Source organism: Canis lupus, chromosome 25 (genome assembly GCF_011100685.1).
Source record: "Canis lupus familiaris isolate Mischka breed German Shepherd chromosome 25, alternate assembly UU_Cfam_GSD_1.0, whole genome shotgun sequence".
In the NCBI taxonomy this organism is placed as follows: domain Eukaryota; kingdom Metazoa; phylum Chordata; class Mammalia; order Carnivora; family Canidae; genus Canis; species Canis lupus.
The window spans coordinates 12,116,186-12,134,845 of record NC_049246.1 but is presented as its reverse complement, the minus strand read 5'-3'; the positions used below and the strand labels follow the sequence as shown (position 1 = coordinate 12,134,845).

Sequence of the window (18,660 nt, the reverse complement as noted above, 5' to 3'; positions counted from 1 at the left end):
GGTAAGGGTCTATTTTCTACTTTGTGAAACATCTGGGGCAATTTTTAAGCCTCTATTGGCCTTCCCTTGCCAATCAAGGACACCCATGGGCCGACCTCTCCTCTAACTGCTGGGTGATTTTGAGGGCAAGCAGAGCAATTTTCATGTAAGCATAAGCAAAATATAATTAGGAGAATAAATGTGCTGTCTCTTGAAGGAATACTAAATAATGCATTTGGAGGGGGGTTGCTTATTATTTTGACTATTCTTTCTCTGTTCATTCTTAGAGCTCATACATTTGAGGGTTTAATTACACTGAGAATAAGACCCATACCTCCTCTTCTTTCAGCTACTGATGCTTGTCTTCTGACAGGATTATCACAAACGGATGATACATCTGAAGGTCTTTCTCTTCTTTATGATTTTTGCTCTTTAGTTTGTAATACTAATAAGTTATTTTGTTGTTAGTTCCTTCAATTTTTTTGGAAGTAGGTGGAATGCAAATTATAAACTAACTGAGACCCACACTGGTTGAGTAACTTAGCTAAGAGAATGGTTAATTCATTTTCCCCCTACTCTTTCTGCCTAAAATACTGATTTTTTTTTCACCCATCTCGGTCAACATAAGACTCATCAGGAGCTTACTGACCCTGATCCACTTTTTACAAGACTATCTGGATGGTACTTTCTCTTTGTGAACAGTATACATTCTCCATCTGTGCGGCACTCTGTCTAGTGTGTCAACATTTACTTTTTAAGAGTTGGCTCTTCCCTCAAAAACTAAACACTAAGAATCTACATAAATCCATCTCCTCTCACTCTGTAGAATCTCTTGATCTAACATCTCGTTCTTCTCCCAGTGCCTGAGCTTTGATAAAGGAACGAGGCTGCACAAGGTTGGCTGAGGACTTCCTGCCCCGCAGAGGAATTAGCAATCCCAGCTCTGTAGAGATAGTCCGGGGTGTGAACCCAATCAACCATATCCAGCTATTTGGCTGTGGGCAAGTTTCTTAATCTTTCTGAGACTTAGTTATCTTGTTTATCAAACAGGAATAGCAACATCACTTACCTCAAAGGGCTGTTAAGAAGATTCAATAATATAATCCCAAGCGCTTAGCATGGTTTCTGGCAGCTATCACATGTTCATTCATCAACTATTTATTGAGACCTTACTATATACTGTTACAGCGGTCAGGAACATAATAATAAATGCAACACATCCCCCCACCCCCAATGGAGCTTGCATAAATATAATGCTAAGTAGACATAAGTGCTGTGGAGGAAAAATAAAGCAGAGTCACCTAATGACAGGACTGGACCGAGGGAGGTGAGACTGTGCAGAGCTAGCTGTCATGTATCACAGTGTGTCTAATCAGATGACTCAGGTTTGGTCCCTGTCATTAGATTAACAAAGCAGACCTATCAGTGGCAAGATGGTAAAAGTGATGCTTCAGTCTAGATCTGGGATGGCAAATTGTTTCTGTAAAAGGCCAGTTAGTAAACAAACATTTCAGTCTTTGTGAACCACATGCCCTCTGTCACAATGACTCAGGACCGCCACTGTGGCTCACAGGCAGCCAAGGAGGATGTATTACCAGCCATGTTCCAGTAAAACTTTATTTACGAGAACGGACAACAGGCTGGGTCTGGAGCTGACCCCAGCTCACGATCGTGTTCATCACAATCAACATGAATCATATTATCTGATATCACAAGACTCACTTTAATCTTCCATCATAATAAGCAGGAGTCCCCAAGACGATAGTTTTAATGAAGAAGGGCTGATTGGTGTGGTTCTCTTCATATCCACCAACAATACTAAAGCCCCAACTTCCCAAGTAGCTTCTTCGTAAAACTATATCATGGCAGCTATGAAGGGCACTGTAACAAACACAAAGATTGAGAAAAGTTAACGGGGAGGCTTTTATCGGTGTTCACCTTTGTTCTAACTCCATACCACATTATACTGATCACTGTGGGGAAACGAGAAAGGGCTACTTTATTTCCTTCTGAACACATTACCCTGACAACCCATCGTCTAGCACACACACAGTCCTAGGTAGACTGGAATTTCTTCAGCATTTTTCAATCTTCTTTTCCCTTGTGAAGGTATGTGTGTACACACAGCGCTAACTACACCTGTTTATAAGTTTATACCACAGAAATGCATATAAAATGGTTCTGTGCTTATATTTGCTCTCTGCACTGTCAAAGACATCCTCAATTCGGATATCCATCTGTATGTACAGAGTTTGTATCTACAAAAAGATGGTACAGAAGGGATCTAGTACCACTGATCTTAGCAGTCAAATGAAAGATGTGAGCATTGTGAAGCTTCCAAAGAAAGGTAGAAAACTCTTTTTAATCTATATGAGTTGTTCTATTGTTGTTATTAGTTGTTGTTCTGCCTCCCTCTGTATGTCTTTCATGAATAAATAAATAAAATCTTTAAAAAGTGCACTCATTTTAAGGGAGACTGATGAAGAAAATCAGGAACTCAATCTAGAAAACACTAATGAAAATCATCTCCCCCCCCTTTTATTTTATTTTTTTTACCAGGGACACTGAGATGCTTCAGTTAAAATACCACTGTCAGTTTGGAGGATGTGAAACATCCGTGCTCTATGAATAAAAATTTAAAAAATAAAAATAGAAAAAAGCCCCATCTAAATGATATAGAAAAAGTATCTTTTTATGAGAATTAAGTATCTTTCATTTTTAGATGAAATTGGATATAAAGTCATCTAAGGCAAGGTTTTTTGTTTTTAATCTATTAAAAAGATTTTTTAATAAAGCCAATTCTGTAGGCAATATATGAAATGCTAGAACTTTTAATCTGGCCCAGTTTTTTAGCTCACCAGTATGAAAGGGCTTTTAAAAAGGCTTCTGGCATAGAGCAGGGTCCCATACATTAGCCTGGTATTTTATAAACGTTATTTTCATTATTCTGCATTTCTGCAAAAAACAATCAAAACAACACAATACAAAACAAAACACATAACTGTTTCATCTGGTATGCTGCTGTCTGGTATACCCCTAGCAAACTGTGGAGGAAGAACCTTTCTTTTCAGAAAGAGCAGAGCTGCTGCCCTATGTGAGATGAAACCTGCTTAAAGAAGCCACCTATACCCACAGAGTAGTGGCCCTTCTGACACATGGTTGTGAATACAGGTTTGCACAGAGACCCCCAAGATTCCACAGAACAGAGACCTTTTATTGACAGATACTCTTTTGAAACAGGTAGACCCCCAAAATAGATCTTATTATCCTATATATATTTTTCATCTGAAATATTCATTAGTCTTCCTGGTACACCTGAAAATGGTCTAAACACAAGAGGTAAAGTACTGACCCACAAACTAGCCTGAACAATAGATAATGAAAACTAAAAGGAGCACGAGCACAGCACAAGTGTCTCTCCAGCACAGCACCAGTGTCTGCCTGTCCACCAGTGGGTGTGGACCCACCCGGCCACTATATGGCAGGGGAAGACCGAAGACCACTCCTTACCCACTGATGTGTGAAGGGGCCTTTCTGACATTCTAGGTTTCACTTGACAGGTCAATGCATTGGGCTGAGTATTTAACATGATAAATGAGGTTCCCTCTGATGGCTGACACTTCACAATTAGGTAGCATGTCTGTGGTTTAATAGCAACCATTTGAATCTACCCCTACATGTCCCTGAGATGTGAATTGTATTACAGTTTCAGGCCTTTTTAGCTTTTTTTCAATCCTGAGGACAAGTCTGTGTTAGATTATTGACAAACGAATTTCACTCATCCTTGCTTTTTCTGCTATTCTTTATGTGAAAGTATTTTTTTAAAAGAGATTTTATTTATTTATTCATGAGAGATACAGAGAGAGAGAGGCAGAGACATAGACAGAGGGAGAAGCAGCTCCCCATGGGGAGTCTGATGCAGAACTTGATCCCAGGACCCCAGGGATCACGACTTGAGCCAAAGGCAGATGCTCAACCACTGAGCCACCCAGGTGACCCTGAAAGTACTTTTTAAAAGTAAATCATATAGGGGCACCTGGGTGGCTCAATTGGTTAAGCATCTGCCTTTAGCTTAGGTCATGATCCTGGGGTCCTGGGATTGAGCCCCACATCAGGCTCCTTGCTCAATAGGGAGCCTGCTTCTTCCTCTCCCTCTGCTGCTCCCCCTGCTTGTGCTCTCTCTGTCAAATAAATAAATAAAACCTTTAAACAACAAAAAAGTAAAATCATTCATATAGCATTATACAAAAGCTAGTTATTACAAATTACATCCAAATGAAGCTAGATGGCTCAGAAACTGGCATTCTTATTGTTTATTTTTATTTTAAAAAATCAGTCATTTTCATATTTGCCTCGGAGTCAAAATGTTACATCATAGCTCAGTTTTAGCATTCCTCTACACATTAAGAATCTAAAGTGATCTGGCAACAAAGACAGTAATACACATTCTTCCTATCTCAATACCAAATTCTACAGCCATCATCAGGAGGTTTCAAACACTGTCATGACCAGACAATGACCAACTGCAGAACATCTTGGCTGGTGTCAATCATGAAGCAGCAAGCTCTTCACCAAGGTTGTGAGGAGCACCTACTCTTGAACACTAATGGTTTGGCTTAAAGACTCTCCTGTGCAATAAAAAACTGGGTTTTAATTCTGCCTTTTAAGGGAGAGTTAAAAGGATTAAGAAAGGGGTTTTGGAAAAACTTCTGGAATAGGGAAAGGCCTGACACACTGACCTGACATTTCTGGTGAAAAATCCACACAAAGTCTAAGCATGTATCAGAAAGCATAGTGGTAAATAACAGCTTTTCTAAAGCAAGAGACTGAACATCCAAATCTCCTGGCTGGTCCACTTGGGAGAATTTTAAGAGGAATGGACAGAATGGCTTTATTCATTTTTACAAACAGATACAATAAGTCTTTTTAGCCTAGTTCTTACTATTAAATGTATCTTTTATTTATTTCACTTATTTTAAAAAATGTTTTAAAAATTAAAAAAACATTTATTTTAAAAACTCATGACCCTGATATCAAGACCTGAGCTGAGATCAAGAGTTGGATGCTTAACTGACTGAATGACTCAGGAGCTCCTTATATTTACCTTTTAAAATACAATAACCTAAGAAAAAAATACCATTTTCTTTTGTAACGTGATATGCTGTTGTCTACTTTTATCTAAGACCTTTTTGCCCACTGGATGAGTGAATTTATGGTGTTATACACTGAGAAAGGTTGTCACTATGATTGTTTCACCATAAAACAACCAAAAAGCTGTCAGTACCTTGGAAGCCCAAGCCACATGACCCATGATGGGGACCAACTGGCATCATACTCATTCTCACTGAAGGTGCTCAGCTGCTCTTCCGTGGCCTGGGTTGCCTCTTCGACAATCTGGACCTCAAGTGCTTTCAGGACAACAGCAGGGGATGCAGCACTGGCTTTCAGCATAGCAACAGCCTCACTGTGACTTAAATTGGTCAAATCAATGCCATTGATATTCAGCAATATATCACCTGTTCAAATGAAGAAACAAGAAAAATGAGATGAGCTACCAAGTAATTATCTTCCCTGTACATCCTGCTATTTGCAAATTAATCAACAAAGGTTAGTTCCAATAACGTACGGTAAAAGACCATTTTTTTTTTACTTCTCTGTAATTTTTATGATACCCAGGGAAAATACAATTAGTGGAAAACATTCCAAAACAACTCAAAACTTTAAGACTGTTTCATAATATATGGAAAAGGTATGGCTTTAAAGCACTGCGATTCAACTGGAAGTCCAAATCATTAGACCTAGTTTTGCTATGTACAGGCCCTGGGTACTTCATTTCTGTTCTCTGGGCTTCAGTGATTTCTATTGTTCTTTCCTACTCAAAAATTATTTGATCCTTTGCTCTTGGAAATGAATTTTTAATATATCCTGTTTTACAGTTATAGAGTTTTATACATAAAGATAGCCCTACATAGTTTGCTCAGTGTGAACATATCAGAATACTTAAAGAGAAGATATCCTTGGGCCTACACAAAGAAATGAAACTTGTGATTTGAACATCTTTTCTTGCTTGAGATAAAGCAAAATATTCTCACTGTAGGAAACTTAAAAAATATAAGAAGATAATCAGAAGGAAATAAAATTGGCAGCCTGGGTGGCTCAGCTGTTTAGCGCCATCTTCAGCCCAGGGTCTAATCCTGAAGACCGGGGATCAAGTCCCATGTTGGGCTCCCTGCATGGAGCCTGCTTCTCCCTCTGCCTGTGTCTCTGCCTCTCTCTCTCTGTGTCTCTCATGAATAAATAAATAAAATCTTTAAACAAAATAAAAAAGGAAATAAAATTACCCCAAATTCCACAATTGGGCAAATTTTTTTTTTTAAATAGCAGCCTTATTAAGGTATAATTCACAAACCGCTCATTCCACTCATTTTAAAGTATACAATTTTATGGCTTTTAGTATGATCATATTGTTGAGTAACCATAACGCATTTCTTTTTGGTTCTCTCCCCCAAGAACCCTGTATTCATTAGCAGTCACTTCCCTCCCCTGCTACCCACCAGCAACCCCTTATCTACTTTATGTCTCTACAGATTTGCCTATTTTCGACATTTCATATACATGCAACCAAACATAGTCTTTTGTGACTGACTGCTTTCACTTAGCATAATGTTTTCAAGGTTGATTCATATGTTAGCTTGAAGTAATACTTCATTCCCTTTTTTTTTTTTTTTTTTTAATACTTCACCCTTTTATGGTCAAATAATATCCACAGTATGGACATACCACATTCTGTTGATCCATTCATCATGTAGTGGACATCTGGATTATTTCTACTTTTTGACTACTATGAAAAATTATTGCTATGAACCTACATGTACAAGCTTTTGTGTGGGATGTACATTTTCATCTCTCTAGAAATGGAACTGCTGGGTTGTGTGGTAACCCTGTTTTTAACTTTTTGAGGAACTACTACACTGTTTTCCAAAACAGTTGTATCATTTTACATCCCCACTGGCAATGTCTGAAAATTTCATTTCTCACATTGTTGCCAGTATTTATTACCACCTGTTTTTTTCTTGTATTCATCTTACTGGGTATGAAGTGGTTTTGATATGCATTTTCCTAATATCTAATGACACTGAGCATCTTTTCATATAACTTTTGGCTATTTGTGTATCTTCTTTGGAGAAATGTCTATTCAGATCCTTTACTTATTTAAAAACTGGGTTGTCTTTTTAATTACTGAACTGTAAGAGTTCTTTATGTACTTAGGTAGGAGTCTTTCATCAGATATATGATTTGTAAATATACTCTGTGGGTAATCTATTCACTTTCATTGTATCTTTGTTTTCTTGGTGGTGTCCTTGGCAGCATGAAAATTTGTAATTTTGATGAAGTCCAGTTTATTTTCTTTACTGTGTTGTTTGTATTTTGATGTCATATCTAAGAACACCAGTGACTATACATTTCCCAATCCAAAGTCATGAGGATTTATGCTTTGTGTATTCTTCTAAAAGTCTTAGCTCTTACTTTTAGGTCTTGGATCCACTATAAGTTAATTTTTTATATATGATGTGAGGTAGGGATCTGACTTTATTCTTGGAAAAACTGCTTTTAAGACTCATTTTTCCATATGAACAAACCAAGTGTATGGATAATGCTCTTTTTACCACTACCACCTCTACATATTGCATAGTACTGGTGGGGGGTGGGGTAGGGAATGTGAAATTATTAAAGAGTTCATCCCTAAAACAACTATGCCTTGTTATTAGGATTGTCTCCCACTCCACCTCTTCCATGAGACCATCCCACATAGGAACTTTATTATATAACCAACATTTGTCATTTTAGTGAGACAGTCCTTCATAACAGCCAGTGTGCCATGATGTGAGAAGTGTTAAATCTTTTAGAGGGTCTTTTCCAACATAAAATAATCCAATGGTCTGAGTAACTGTTAGAAAATAATGGGAACATTATTAAACTTCAGCAGTTTTCCTTTACATTAGGCATTTTTCTAACCTTATAGAGAGGATTCCTCTTGCATATGGAAGGGACATGTTAGAGGATTACAAAAAGCCATGTTTAATAGAAAGTTTTGTGGATATTTGTTATTTTTATTTTTAAAGATTTATTTATTTATTCATTCAGGAAAAACACAGAGAGAGGCAGAGACACAGGCAGAGGGAGAGGCAGGCTTTTCATGGGGAGCCCGATGTGGGACTTGATCCCAGGACTCTGGGATCATGCCAAGTCAAAGGCAGATGCTCAACCACTGAGCCACCCAGGTGTCCCATATTTGTTGTTTTTTAAAACATGAGTTGAATACAGGGAGAAAATGCAGTAAAACTGTTCATGATCCTATTTTACCTCTCTTGATCCGGCCATCCCGAGCAAGGCAGCCATGAGGTGGCACACTGGTAACAAAGATGGGCAGCTCACCACTCTTACTTCCTCTGCCCCCAGCCACTGTCATCCCAAGAGACTCATGTGGTTCTTTCTTTACAGTAATGTGTTTTTCTTGGCATGTTACACACTGGGTAAGATCCTAAAACATGAGAATAAAATTTATTAGATAATAAATAATGCATAGTTGAAGTAGAAACAACTTAAACTAAAGGAAAAACACCGTGGCAATAATAGCCATTTTTTAAATCACTTACTACAGAAGTAATACACAGTTCTTCATGGTACAAATACTACACAATGGGGATCATAATGCCAAACTCTGGACTGCTATATTTTTATATGACTATTAATGGAACAGAAAAAACTGAGGACTGCTGATACACAGAAGTCAAAATAAAATAAGCCCATCATTTATATAATTATCTTGGGCTCCAAGATATGATCAATTCTATGAAAGTAAACAATGAATTTAAATGCTTTAGATTCTGAAGACAAGCCAATTAATTTTATTTCCATCTCTCTATTCTTTGAAAGACATGTTGACAGAGTAGTATGAAAGGGGAGTGTGGATTTCGATAACTGCCAGAAAAAAAGTTACAGATTTATCTTGTTTCTTACTCATGAGGATTATCAGAATGTTAATCACGAATCAGGTGCAAATTGATCTTCAAAACCTTTATGGAAAGCTAAAAGGGTATGAAACAACTGAATTCTTGAAAAAGTTAATGAAGAAAATAAATTCCCAACAAACTCTGTTCTCAGGAAAAAGCAATATTTTACTGACATTCATTATTGCTATTTATTATTATTCTCCTAGAAAAGGAGAATTTAAAACAGCACCTTCCGTTTTAATTAGAACTCAATAAAAAACCAGGTGTACATATGCAACATTAATATTAAAATAGCAATACTAACATTTATTGAAGATTTACTATGTGTAAAGCTAATGGCTTTTCATGCATTATTTCATTTTAATTTTCACAATGGTCCTAAATGTAAATACTATTGTTGGCCCCATTTTACAGATGAGGGAACAACCTTAGAAAGGTCATGTAATTTGCCCTAAATCATAAAGCTCTATGTGGCTGCACTGAGATTTAAACTGATGCAAGTAAAAAAAATAAAATAAAAAAAATATATATATATGTGTGTGTGTGTACATATATATACATATATATGTATATACACACACATTCATGTTTTGTATATGCTTTTTATAGCATGATGCACTACATATATACTGATCACATGCACCCACACTACAAGAGTACTATTAAGTGTAACAATGGAAGCTAATGTCTCAAAAGATTCCTAACACTTATCAACTATTAAAGAATATGGCACATAATAAGATAACTATTAACATGATTAACAATATCAACAATGGAAATATATGAATTATATTTATAGAACTATAACATTTCCTTTAGTGACCCTACTTCAGAGCTGACAGGTACGTACGTATCTGTTAATCAAGCCCTGGAACTCCAGGTTCATCTGCTCTTCTCTGGTCCTGGAATTCATGCTCTTGAAATTAAGGGAACTACTTACAGTAATAGCCTAATGTTTTTAGAATTTTGACCTCCTAGAAAAGCTTGTAAGGTGGTACCCTATATGAAATCTATGTTAATATCTGTTAACTTCAATGATCAACCGTTGCCTTACATCATAATTCTTTAGGAATATGTATATACATGTAACTTATAAAGAAAGCACAGACCAGCTATATGAAAAACTCCTATTAAAATTCCTTTTTGAAACAGTAACTGCTTTTCATAGCCATCATTGTGGAAAGCAAAATTATAGGTTTCCTTCACACATTTCATTTTTTGTTAAAAAATGAGAACAAGTCTGTGGTTATACTTCCAGTAGGCCTAGAAGTTGAGTTCAGATGAAAGATCAAGTGAAGTAAATACTACTGAAAATACAGTGAAGTAGCACTTTTTTTTTTTTTTTATTTCTACAACTAGTGAGACAGCATTGAAATTCCCAGCACAGATAAATGACCTAGGAATATATTATAAAACCAGTGAAATATTGAAGATGCAGCACAAAGCTCAATATATGGGAATTTAAAATGATTTAGGGTAGTATTCCTATAAGCTATAACATAAAAAAAATGTTATACATATATGTACCTATCAGAATGTATGATTTATGCTTAATATTCACATAGCAAATTCTGTTATTGTAGGCAAGCTGCCCAGTTGTTAAGTATGGACTTGTTGATCATTGTCTTCACTATGCTTTCTCAATCACATAGCCAACATTTCAATCAGCAAACCAAGATAAATCCCACTTTCAAGCAGGACCAAACAAACAGAAGTTTTTCTAGAAGATGAAACATTTCTCATCAATCACTTGGCATAGAGACCTTCTTACCAAGAAACCATCCCTACTGGCTGAGGAACTGAGACTACATAGTGACTCTCAAGGTAGCCAAACACACATTTCATGCCCCAAACACCTGTGTTCACTTTTTCCAACAGACTAAAGGCCCTCATTTAAAACTTACCAGCTTGTAACAATGATCCCTTGAGGGCAGATGAATGAAAATATGTAAACACAATGCCTCACCTTATGTGAGCTGGGTCTGTTGTGATATAGCGGCTGTGCATGATGCTGGCTGCTACTCTGAGCTCCTGTGTCTCGGACAGAGTTACCAGGCTGGGATTTCCCTTGTCTAGCAATTGTTAAATCCACCCTCTCTCCACTAGCCTAGAAAAAACACACATACATAACCACCAGTCATTAATATTGCTTCTCACTTAAAAAATTATAGACAGTGTAATTTTCCACACGTTCATCATCACTGTACCAGAGCCTCACCTGCATGGTGATTGCAGGTACCTGCTTGGGGGGAAATGGGTGGGGAGGGGTTCATTTTAGGAGCTAATATTTTAAAACTTCTGCAGTTAAAACATCCACACACAGACCTCTTGGGTAGGCCTTTCTTCAGCCCTGGAAATACCAAGGACATAACCAAGGCAAAACAGTAGAACTGCCTGGGTTCTTATCTTCCCAAGATTTCTTAAAGGGTAACTAACTTTCTTTACATACTCTCCCATGCAAGACTGGCCTCAGCATTGAGAGGAAGAGAGCAAAGGAAAGAAGGTAAAAGGAAGAACTGATTCAAAATTGGATTAGAATCCTTTGTGACTTCTGAAATAAATTCCAGGGTGACTATTTTGAGAGTGATAATCAATGAAACTACATACAGCTTTGTTTCTGCTTGTTATAAGTTTGGGTCAAAGTACGGTATCAGCTTACATAGTCCTGAGAAGAATAATAACAAAGATCCTATAAAACAAGATTAGTATTTATATCCATTGTACACTGCATGTGTATATTATGTCACACGTGCGCAAACATAAATGTTAGGTAAATTTTTTTTTAAAGATTTTACTTATTATTCATTAAAGAAACACAGAGAGAGGCAGAGACATAGGCAGAGGGAAAAGCAGACTCCCTATGGGGAGCCCAATGCAGGATTTGATCCCCAGACCCAGGATCACACCCTGAGCTGAAGGCAGACACTCAAACACTGAGCCACCCAGGTGTCCCATTAGGTTAAGTTTTTTAGAGGTTCCAACTCTCACCTTGAATTTAGAGGTCCATTATCTTTATTTATAGATCTAGATTTTGAACAGAGATTCACATCTATTATATGTTTTAAAGCTGTTTTATCTTTGCCTTTAATGTACAGGCCTGATCTATTTGATGCTGATTCTTGGTTGTGACCACAAGTTCCCAAGTTTACTATCATTCCTACGGGAAAATCTGACAGCCTACCTTTTTTTTTTTTTTTTTTAAAGATTTTATTTATTTATTCATGAGACACACAGAGAGAGGTAGCAACATAGGCAGTGCTGATTCTTGGTTGTGACCACAAGTTCCCAAGTTTACTATCATTCCTACGGGAAAATCTGACAGCCTACCTTTTTTTTTTTTTTTTTTTTTAAAGATTTTATTTATTTATTCATGAGACACACAGAGAGAGGTAGCGACATAGGCAGAGGGAGAAGCAGGCTCCCACCGGGGAGCCCGATTTGGAACTTGATCCCTGGACTCCGGGATCACACCCTGAGCCAAAGGCAGACGCTCAACCACCGAGCCACCATGCATTCCCTGATAGCCTGCTTTTAAGAAGCTGTAGTGGAAAGTAGGACCCTCCCCCATAATTAGTCAATAATGTTAAGAATTCACTTCACCTTCAGTTCTCAGGTTGGGAAATGAGTGATAACCAAGTTGAGCCCTATTAAAAATCACCTGCTTATTCAAGCATTGCATTAAACTAGTTGCAGACAATTCTTCAAAATAAATGAAGAGTGACACTTCCCAGGTGGCCAGAGTCTGGGACTTGATCTAAAGGGTAACTGTCAAAGTAGAATGTGTAGAATTCTGATATTTGAGATTCTGACACTTCAGATTATTAGATCACACAGTGATGGGTGAGAAGCCCCTTTGTAATTTCATGTCAGTATATGGAATGGTTTGCTTTACTGCATAATACCCACCACCACCACCACTACGAAATACCCTATACAGTCATTCAGCTTTACTGAAAGACCTGTGTTTATGCAAACCCATTAACAGAAACAAATCCCTGATCATTCCTGACATTTTGAAAGGACAAAATTCTTGGTGTGTGATGGAAGTGGGCATGTGGGTTTAAACGATGGACCAACATTTGGGTTTAGGCTAATTTTAAATAGACGGCACATCTAACATTTCAGGGTTTCAAACACAACAAAAGAATTCTGTTAAAAGTCAAGATTTTTAAAAATGCAGGATGCCAAAATGACAATACCTATTTCATTAAAAAGTGGCATGCACTACTGTTGGGAGTATATATTGGTTTATATACTATATGTGTGTGTGTGTGTGTGTGTGTGTGTGTGTGTGTATATATATATACTTTCTAGAGGAAGTTTAGCAAAATGTCTTAAACTGGAAAACAGAACATTCAAGTCTGTTAACAAGGGAATGATTAAATAAGTTTTAGTACAACATGCCTACTACACAGCTATGTCATGATGAGTCTATTTTCAGGGTAAGAAGTCCACAACATACTGCTGACATGAAGAAACGGCTGCAAACTCAGAATTTGCAAGATGAGTGTACATGTAAGTATCTATGTAAATATGTACCTATTTATCTGCAGGCATGTACAGAAAAACGTTTATAATGATGTTCTCCAAAACATCTTAGGGGTTTAGACTGAATGTGACTTTAGCTTCCTTTTTTATTTTCTGTGTTTTGTCTCCTTTTATTGACAGAGTACATTATTTTTATAATCCAAAACAGTAAGATTTAATTTTTTTCACAAAAAAACAACTTGAACAATATATTATATTTGGTATTATATATATTAGAAGGTATCCATATCCATTTTTTTTAAACCTCAAGTCTGTGATGCAGGATCAATGCCTGAACCTCCTTCCTAATACAATACGGCTACCTGGTGTGTGCATGTGTTCTTATGGTTGTAATGAGCCAAAAATTTGTGAAAAGTAATTTGTGAAAAGTGAAAAATTTAAATGGGATTGAAACTTGGGTTTTCTTACATAGTAGTTTAAAACTTGTTATTTGATTCTGTCTGCCATACATATTTCTCAGTGACTATTAACCTACTTTTTAATCCCTAATGCTTGATTATGTTAATGTTTGGTTTCCTTGTGCTTACCTAAAAAAAAAAAAAAAAAAAAAAAAAGAAAGAAAGAAAGAAAAAAAAGAAAAAGCCACACATCTTTGTTTCACCCTTATCAATGTAGGAAATACCCTCATCATTAAATGCTGTGGCGGGTTAGAGAACCAGAAGTTCTGCTCTGGATGATTTTCTACTTTATTTTAATGCTTTTACTGAAAAAGTGTTTTTTTTTCTCTAATTATAAATTTACTTACTTTACAGGGATACTGTACGAATACGAGTTATGATGTGTTTGAAATGCTTTGGACTGCTTTAAAACAAAGGCACTATGGAGATTAAGAGCTATTCTTAATAAAAAATTATTTTCTCCACTTGTATGGAGCTGAAGCAGAGAGGGGGAATTACAAGAGCCAGTAAGTCACAACCTTGGAATGGCAGCTCCTTCCAGCTACGCCTTTCTCACCGTTCAATGTGGACGCCCCCGTTTTTATGTCTGGGACTAGGTGGAGCCCAGGGAGCAAATGAGAAACCTATGTGAGAATACAGGGCCTTCACTCTATAAAGAGCAAGGCTAAACACTCACAGGGATACAGTTTTCCAGAAAGGATCCTATCTGTAATGAAGTTATACTACTGTGCATTTTGAAGGATTTGAGGAGCCATGTTTGATTTCCCTATGAAATAGCAAATATCCCCTAGATTCTCATGTTATGAAAACAAACATCAACTGTAATAAAGGCTGAGCATTGGAAACGAACACCTGGTGCGTACCTGAATGATCTGGGCGGCAAGCTCTGGGGTCCCATGCTTCAGGTCATGCCCATTGATGGCAAGTACTCGGTCATTGCTGCTGAGCCTTCCATCCTGTGCAGCCAGTCCGCCTTCCAATAAGTCAAGAATAAAAACACCTGGCTCATCGGTCCTTCGTACAAGTTTAATGCCGAGCTGTTCACCAGAGTCCCGCTTGTGAAGGACCACGTGGAAGATGTCTTCCCGTGGAGAGCTACTGTCAGAGTGGCTGTTTGTCCGGTTCCCAAAGCGCCTCTCTCGCAGCACAGTGAGGTGCAGTGTGCTGCAGGGCTGGGAGAGAACGGCTCTGGCATAGTTGTGGGATACATTGCTGATGTTACAGTTGTTGACCTGGAAGAAAAGAATTAGGATCAAAGGGTGATAATCTTCTATCTTTTCAACTTGTAGAAATGCTTATTTACCATTTCTAAAAGAAACTAACTTTGTGAAAAGGATTTACAGTCATTATTTACAGAGAAAGTTTACAAATTACAATTGCAACTACAAAGATGTCTTAAAATACACAGCTTCTAAGCTTCACTCACAATGACTAGCATTAAGTAGAGAACAGCAGTTAGGATCACAAGCTTCAGTGACAGTTGAATCAGAGCCCTTGGTTCTGCCTTGTGCTATCAGCAGTGAGATGGGTTCACTCTCTGCTTCATGGGACCAGGAAGAGAATGCAGACAACAGCAGTATATGGCAAGTACCAATGAAATACTAGTTCTAGTAGAACAGAAACTGAACTACTGGATTGAAGTGGCTTTTGCCAATGAAATACACTTAAGCTAGAAAAGATACACTGAGTTTTATTTTAAGGAAAGGGACACATTCCAGGTATACAACCTGATCTCAGATCAGTGATTTTTACTTACAATTACAGTTTCACTCTAATTGTTTAGCACTAAATGTAATAGCTTATCTAACACAATATGCGTAACTCAGTGCACTCAGAACATTTCTCTATTAAACTTTATGATCCTGAAATGAGTATAGTGACTGAGCAATCCTTGGACACTAACATCACTAAGAAAATATGCCCAGCTTCAATTATTCACCTAGCTAGAGGAAGGGGTTGGCACAATTCTTCATATTTATCACAATTAGAATTCCTTTCTTCATCTGTGTGAAATAGCAGCCAGTGGGGAACCAACATTCTCTGAGCATCAGCTATGTGGCAGGCTCTGGGCAAGGTGTTTTTTTGATCATCCAAATCTGTCAATCTTACTCATGTGAATCTAGGCCCTCCCCCTTCCTATTCATCTAGGGTTGACAATTTTGAGCACTACTAACTTGAATTTTGTTGATTTGGGCCTGTTGACATCTTTTAAAATTCAGGCATCAAATATAGACACCACACACAAACTTGCTATTTTCCCAAGTTTGCAACATCTGTGCATTTGGTTGCCATCCAAATCCTTGACTAAAAAGTTGAATAACATAGGGTCAAGAACAGAACTTCAAACTTCAAGGCAGAATCTAAAAAAACAGCCTGACGTGGATTCGTTACTCAAAAATCATCGTTTCTGGTTATTCAGCTACTTTTCTCTAGGTTCACGTTTTTTCCATCTTAAATTCAGATGTTTCACAAATGAGCTGACAAATATCTGGCTGGAATCCAGCGATAGCCACGTGCAAGCTTGTAGCCCCATTCCATCTTTCTGATGGGGGTTATGGAATATCCTACAATTAGATGATATTTCCTTCACGGACGCGTGGTTGCCAGTGAAATCCAGAGACGGCAGAGACCAAATAAAATACGTTTTCTAGATTTTGTAAAAATAGCACCAGCGTAGTAAACTCTACCACATCTTTAGCTAAATGAATTTTCTACCAACACAATCAACACATGACTGCAATCATTTTCCTTCAAAACCAAATATGAATAAATTGCTGACGACTCAAATGATGCTGAAAATACCTACTCTTAATAATGTTCTAAATTTGTTATTTTTAATAGTGATACTGATGTAACTTTTAACAGGATTTTTTTCTTCAAATTGCTCAAAATGCTGCACAGCAAAAGGCCCTGAGGGTATATGGTTTTCTTTTTCAAAGAAGTTATTTAATAGAGTAACATGTATGTATGTATATGTGTGTGTATATATGTGCACGTATGTGTGTAGTGTGGGAAAACCAAAGACACTGTTATTGCACCTGGTTTGCTAAACTAAAAGCACAGGCAAGCTAGCTCTTTGGCTTGTAAATAAACCATCTTAATGACTCTAAGGTATTTTCAAATTGACTTGCGGTATTATTTATGCAGCTTATACAAAGTGGAAGATAACCAGGTAGTAAAAAAAATATCAAGTAGCCTTCTTTCCAAGTGATTCCTTTTGAAAGATCATAAATACTTCTCCATATTTGGGCAAGTGGTGTGGCTTTATTTATTGGCTCCAGTATATCGGCTAAAGGCCAATGAGAAGTCAGGCTCACAACAGAAGCCCATTTGTGAATTTACTCATTAGGTTATGTGCTCACAGTTTTCTTATCAACTTGAAATCATTAAACTGGATTAAGATTGCCATTATTAGAGTTATTAATATGTATGCCTCCATAAATAATAATAATGCACTAGAATTTCTACAATACAGATTTATAGCTTTGAGTTAATGCCCCAAATTATAGCCAATAATTTCAGATAATCATTTTTATTTGAGGTATACAGATTCAGTTATGTTATTAAACAGTCCTTCAAAGCAGAGTGGTTAAGAAAAAAAGCCTATAAATGAAATACAATATTAGCAAATAAAACCTGAAAGCTATTTAACCTCAACTATATTCTAAGAAATGCAAATAAGAACAAAGCATTTGTTTTTACCTTTAAAATTTAGAGAAAGAATGAAAAATGTGTAAAAATGTTAATATTCAATGCTGGCACACAGCTGGTAGCAAAGAACAAAAATAAATGTAAACTTAATTATAGCCAGAAAGGCCAGAAGTGGGGGGGAAAAAAAAGAACACTATGTAAGCTGTAGAAAAGGACAATCTGGCTCTTTTGGTCTTGGCCACCTAGGTGTCAAAATGTCAGGAGTGATACATCTGGGCAACCAGCTACAAGATTTCTTCCATAGAGAATCAGATTAGGAGCTGGGATGTAAGGAATACAAGGTAACGTGTCCAGAGAGCTGTGCCAACCTCATTCAACCAGGGCACTAATATCATAAAATGACATCAAATACAGTAATGCAGTAAATAGCTAGCTATGATAGGATCAGAAACTGGATTTTATATAAGCTGGATTAGTTATGCTTCCTGTACTCTCCTACTTCCTCTTAGGATTTGGTAAAAAACAAAACACTGGAAGTTCAGTCTGTGTCAGCCAGGCTAAGTGCAATGAAGGAGGGGCTTTGGACCTGAGTGTTAAAGTGGAAATAATATACTGCAAGAGGCAGCATACAGATAGGAGTGGAAACCAAAGCCAGGAACCCCCAATGGAAGGTCAGTCCTTGTTGCTCTGGGAACCTAGTTTATCTTTTTTCCCCCCGTAGACTTGACTTTTCATGTGTTTTTTTTTTTTTAAGATTTTATTTATTTGACACACACACACATACACACAGAGCATACAAGCAGGCAGGGGGAGAAGCAGGCTCCCTGGTGAACAGAGAGCTTGCTGTGAGGCACGATCCCAGGACTCTGGGATCATGACCTGAGCTGAAGGCAGGTGTTAAACCAACTGAGCCCCCAGGTGGCCCAGGACACTTCTTTTCAAGAACTAAAAATCCTAGAGGTTCTAAGTTTTATTTTAATGAAGGAGACAGCTATTCCCAATAGGATATTAATCCAAATCCAACCTTTTGTTGATTCAGCAAGTACTTCCTGGGCACTTACCAAAGGCAT

At 37.3% G+C, this 18,660-nt stretch overlaps 1 protein-coding gene and 1 long non-coding RNA gene across 5 annotated transcripts in view; one reads left to right on the top strand and one right to left on the bottom strand.

Annotated features, from left to right (window-relative positions):
• The window catches only part of LNX2 (ligand of numb-protein X 2), a 76,723-nt gene that overhangs the window by 2,433 nt on the left and 55,630 nt on the right, over positions 1-18,660 (bottom strand). For 3 of the 4 annotated variants that reach the window (XM_038573395.1, XM_038573397.1, XM_038573396.1), the window contains 5 exons: positions 14,803-15,171; positions 10,960-11,100; positions 8,344-8,521; positions 5,264-5,495; positions 1,702-1,860 (listed from right to left, as the gene is read on the bottom strand). In XM_038573395.1, coding sequence (XP_038429323.1) covers positions 1,702-1,860; positions 5,264-5,495; positions 8,344-8,521; positions 10,960-11,100; positions 14,803-15,171 — 1,079 coding nt within the window. The remainder of the gene's footprint in view (positions 1-1,701; positions 1,861-5,263; positions 5,496-8,343; positions 8,522-10,959; positions 11,101-14,802; positions 15,172-18,660) is intronic. The other variant, XM_038573398.1, reaches the window with a different exon arrangement.
• On the top strand, positions 12,875-15,170 carry LOC111092405. Its single transcript, XR_005378427.1, has 3 exons — positions 12,875-13,026; positions 13,435-13,508; positions 14,294-15,170. It is a non-coding gene; the product is annotated as an uncharacterized LOC111092405 (long non-coding RNA).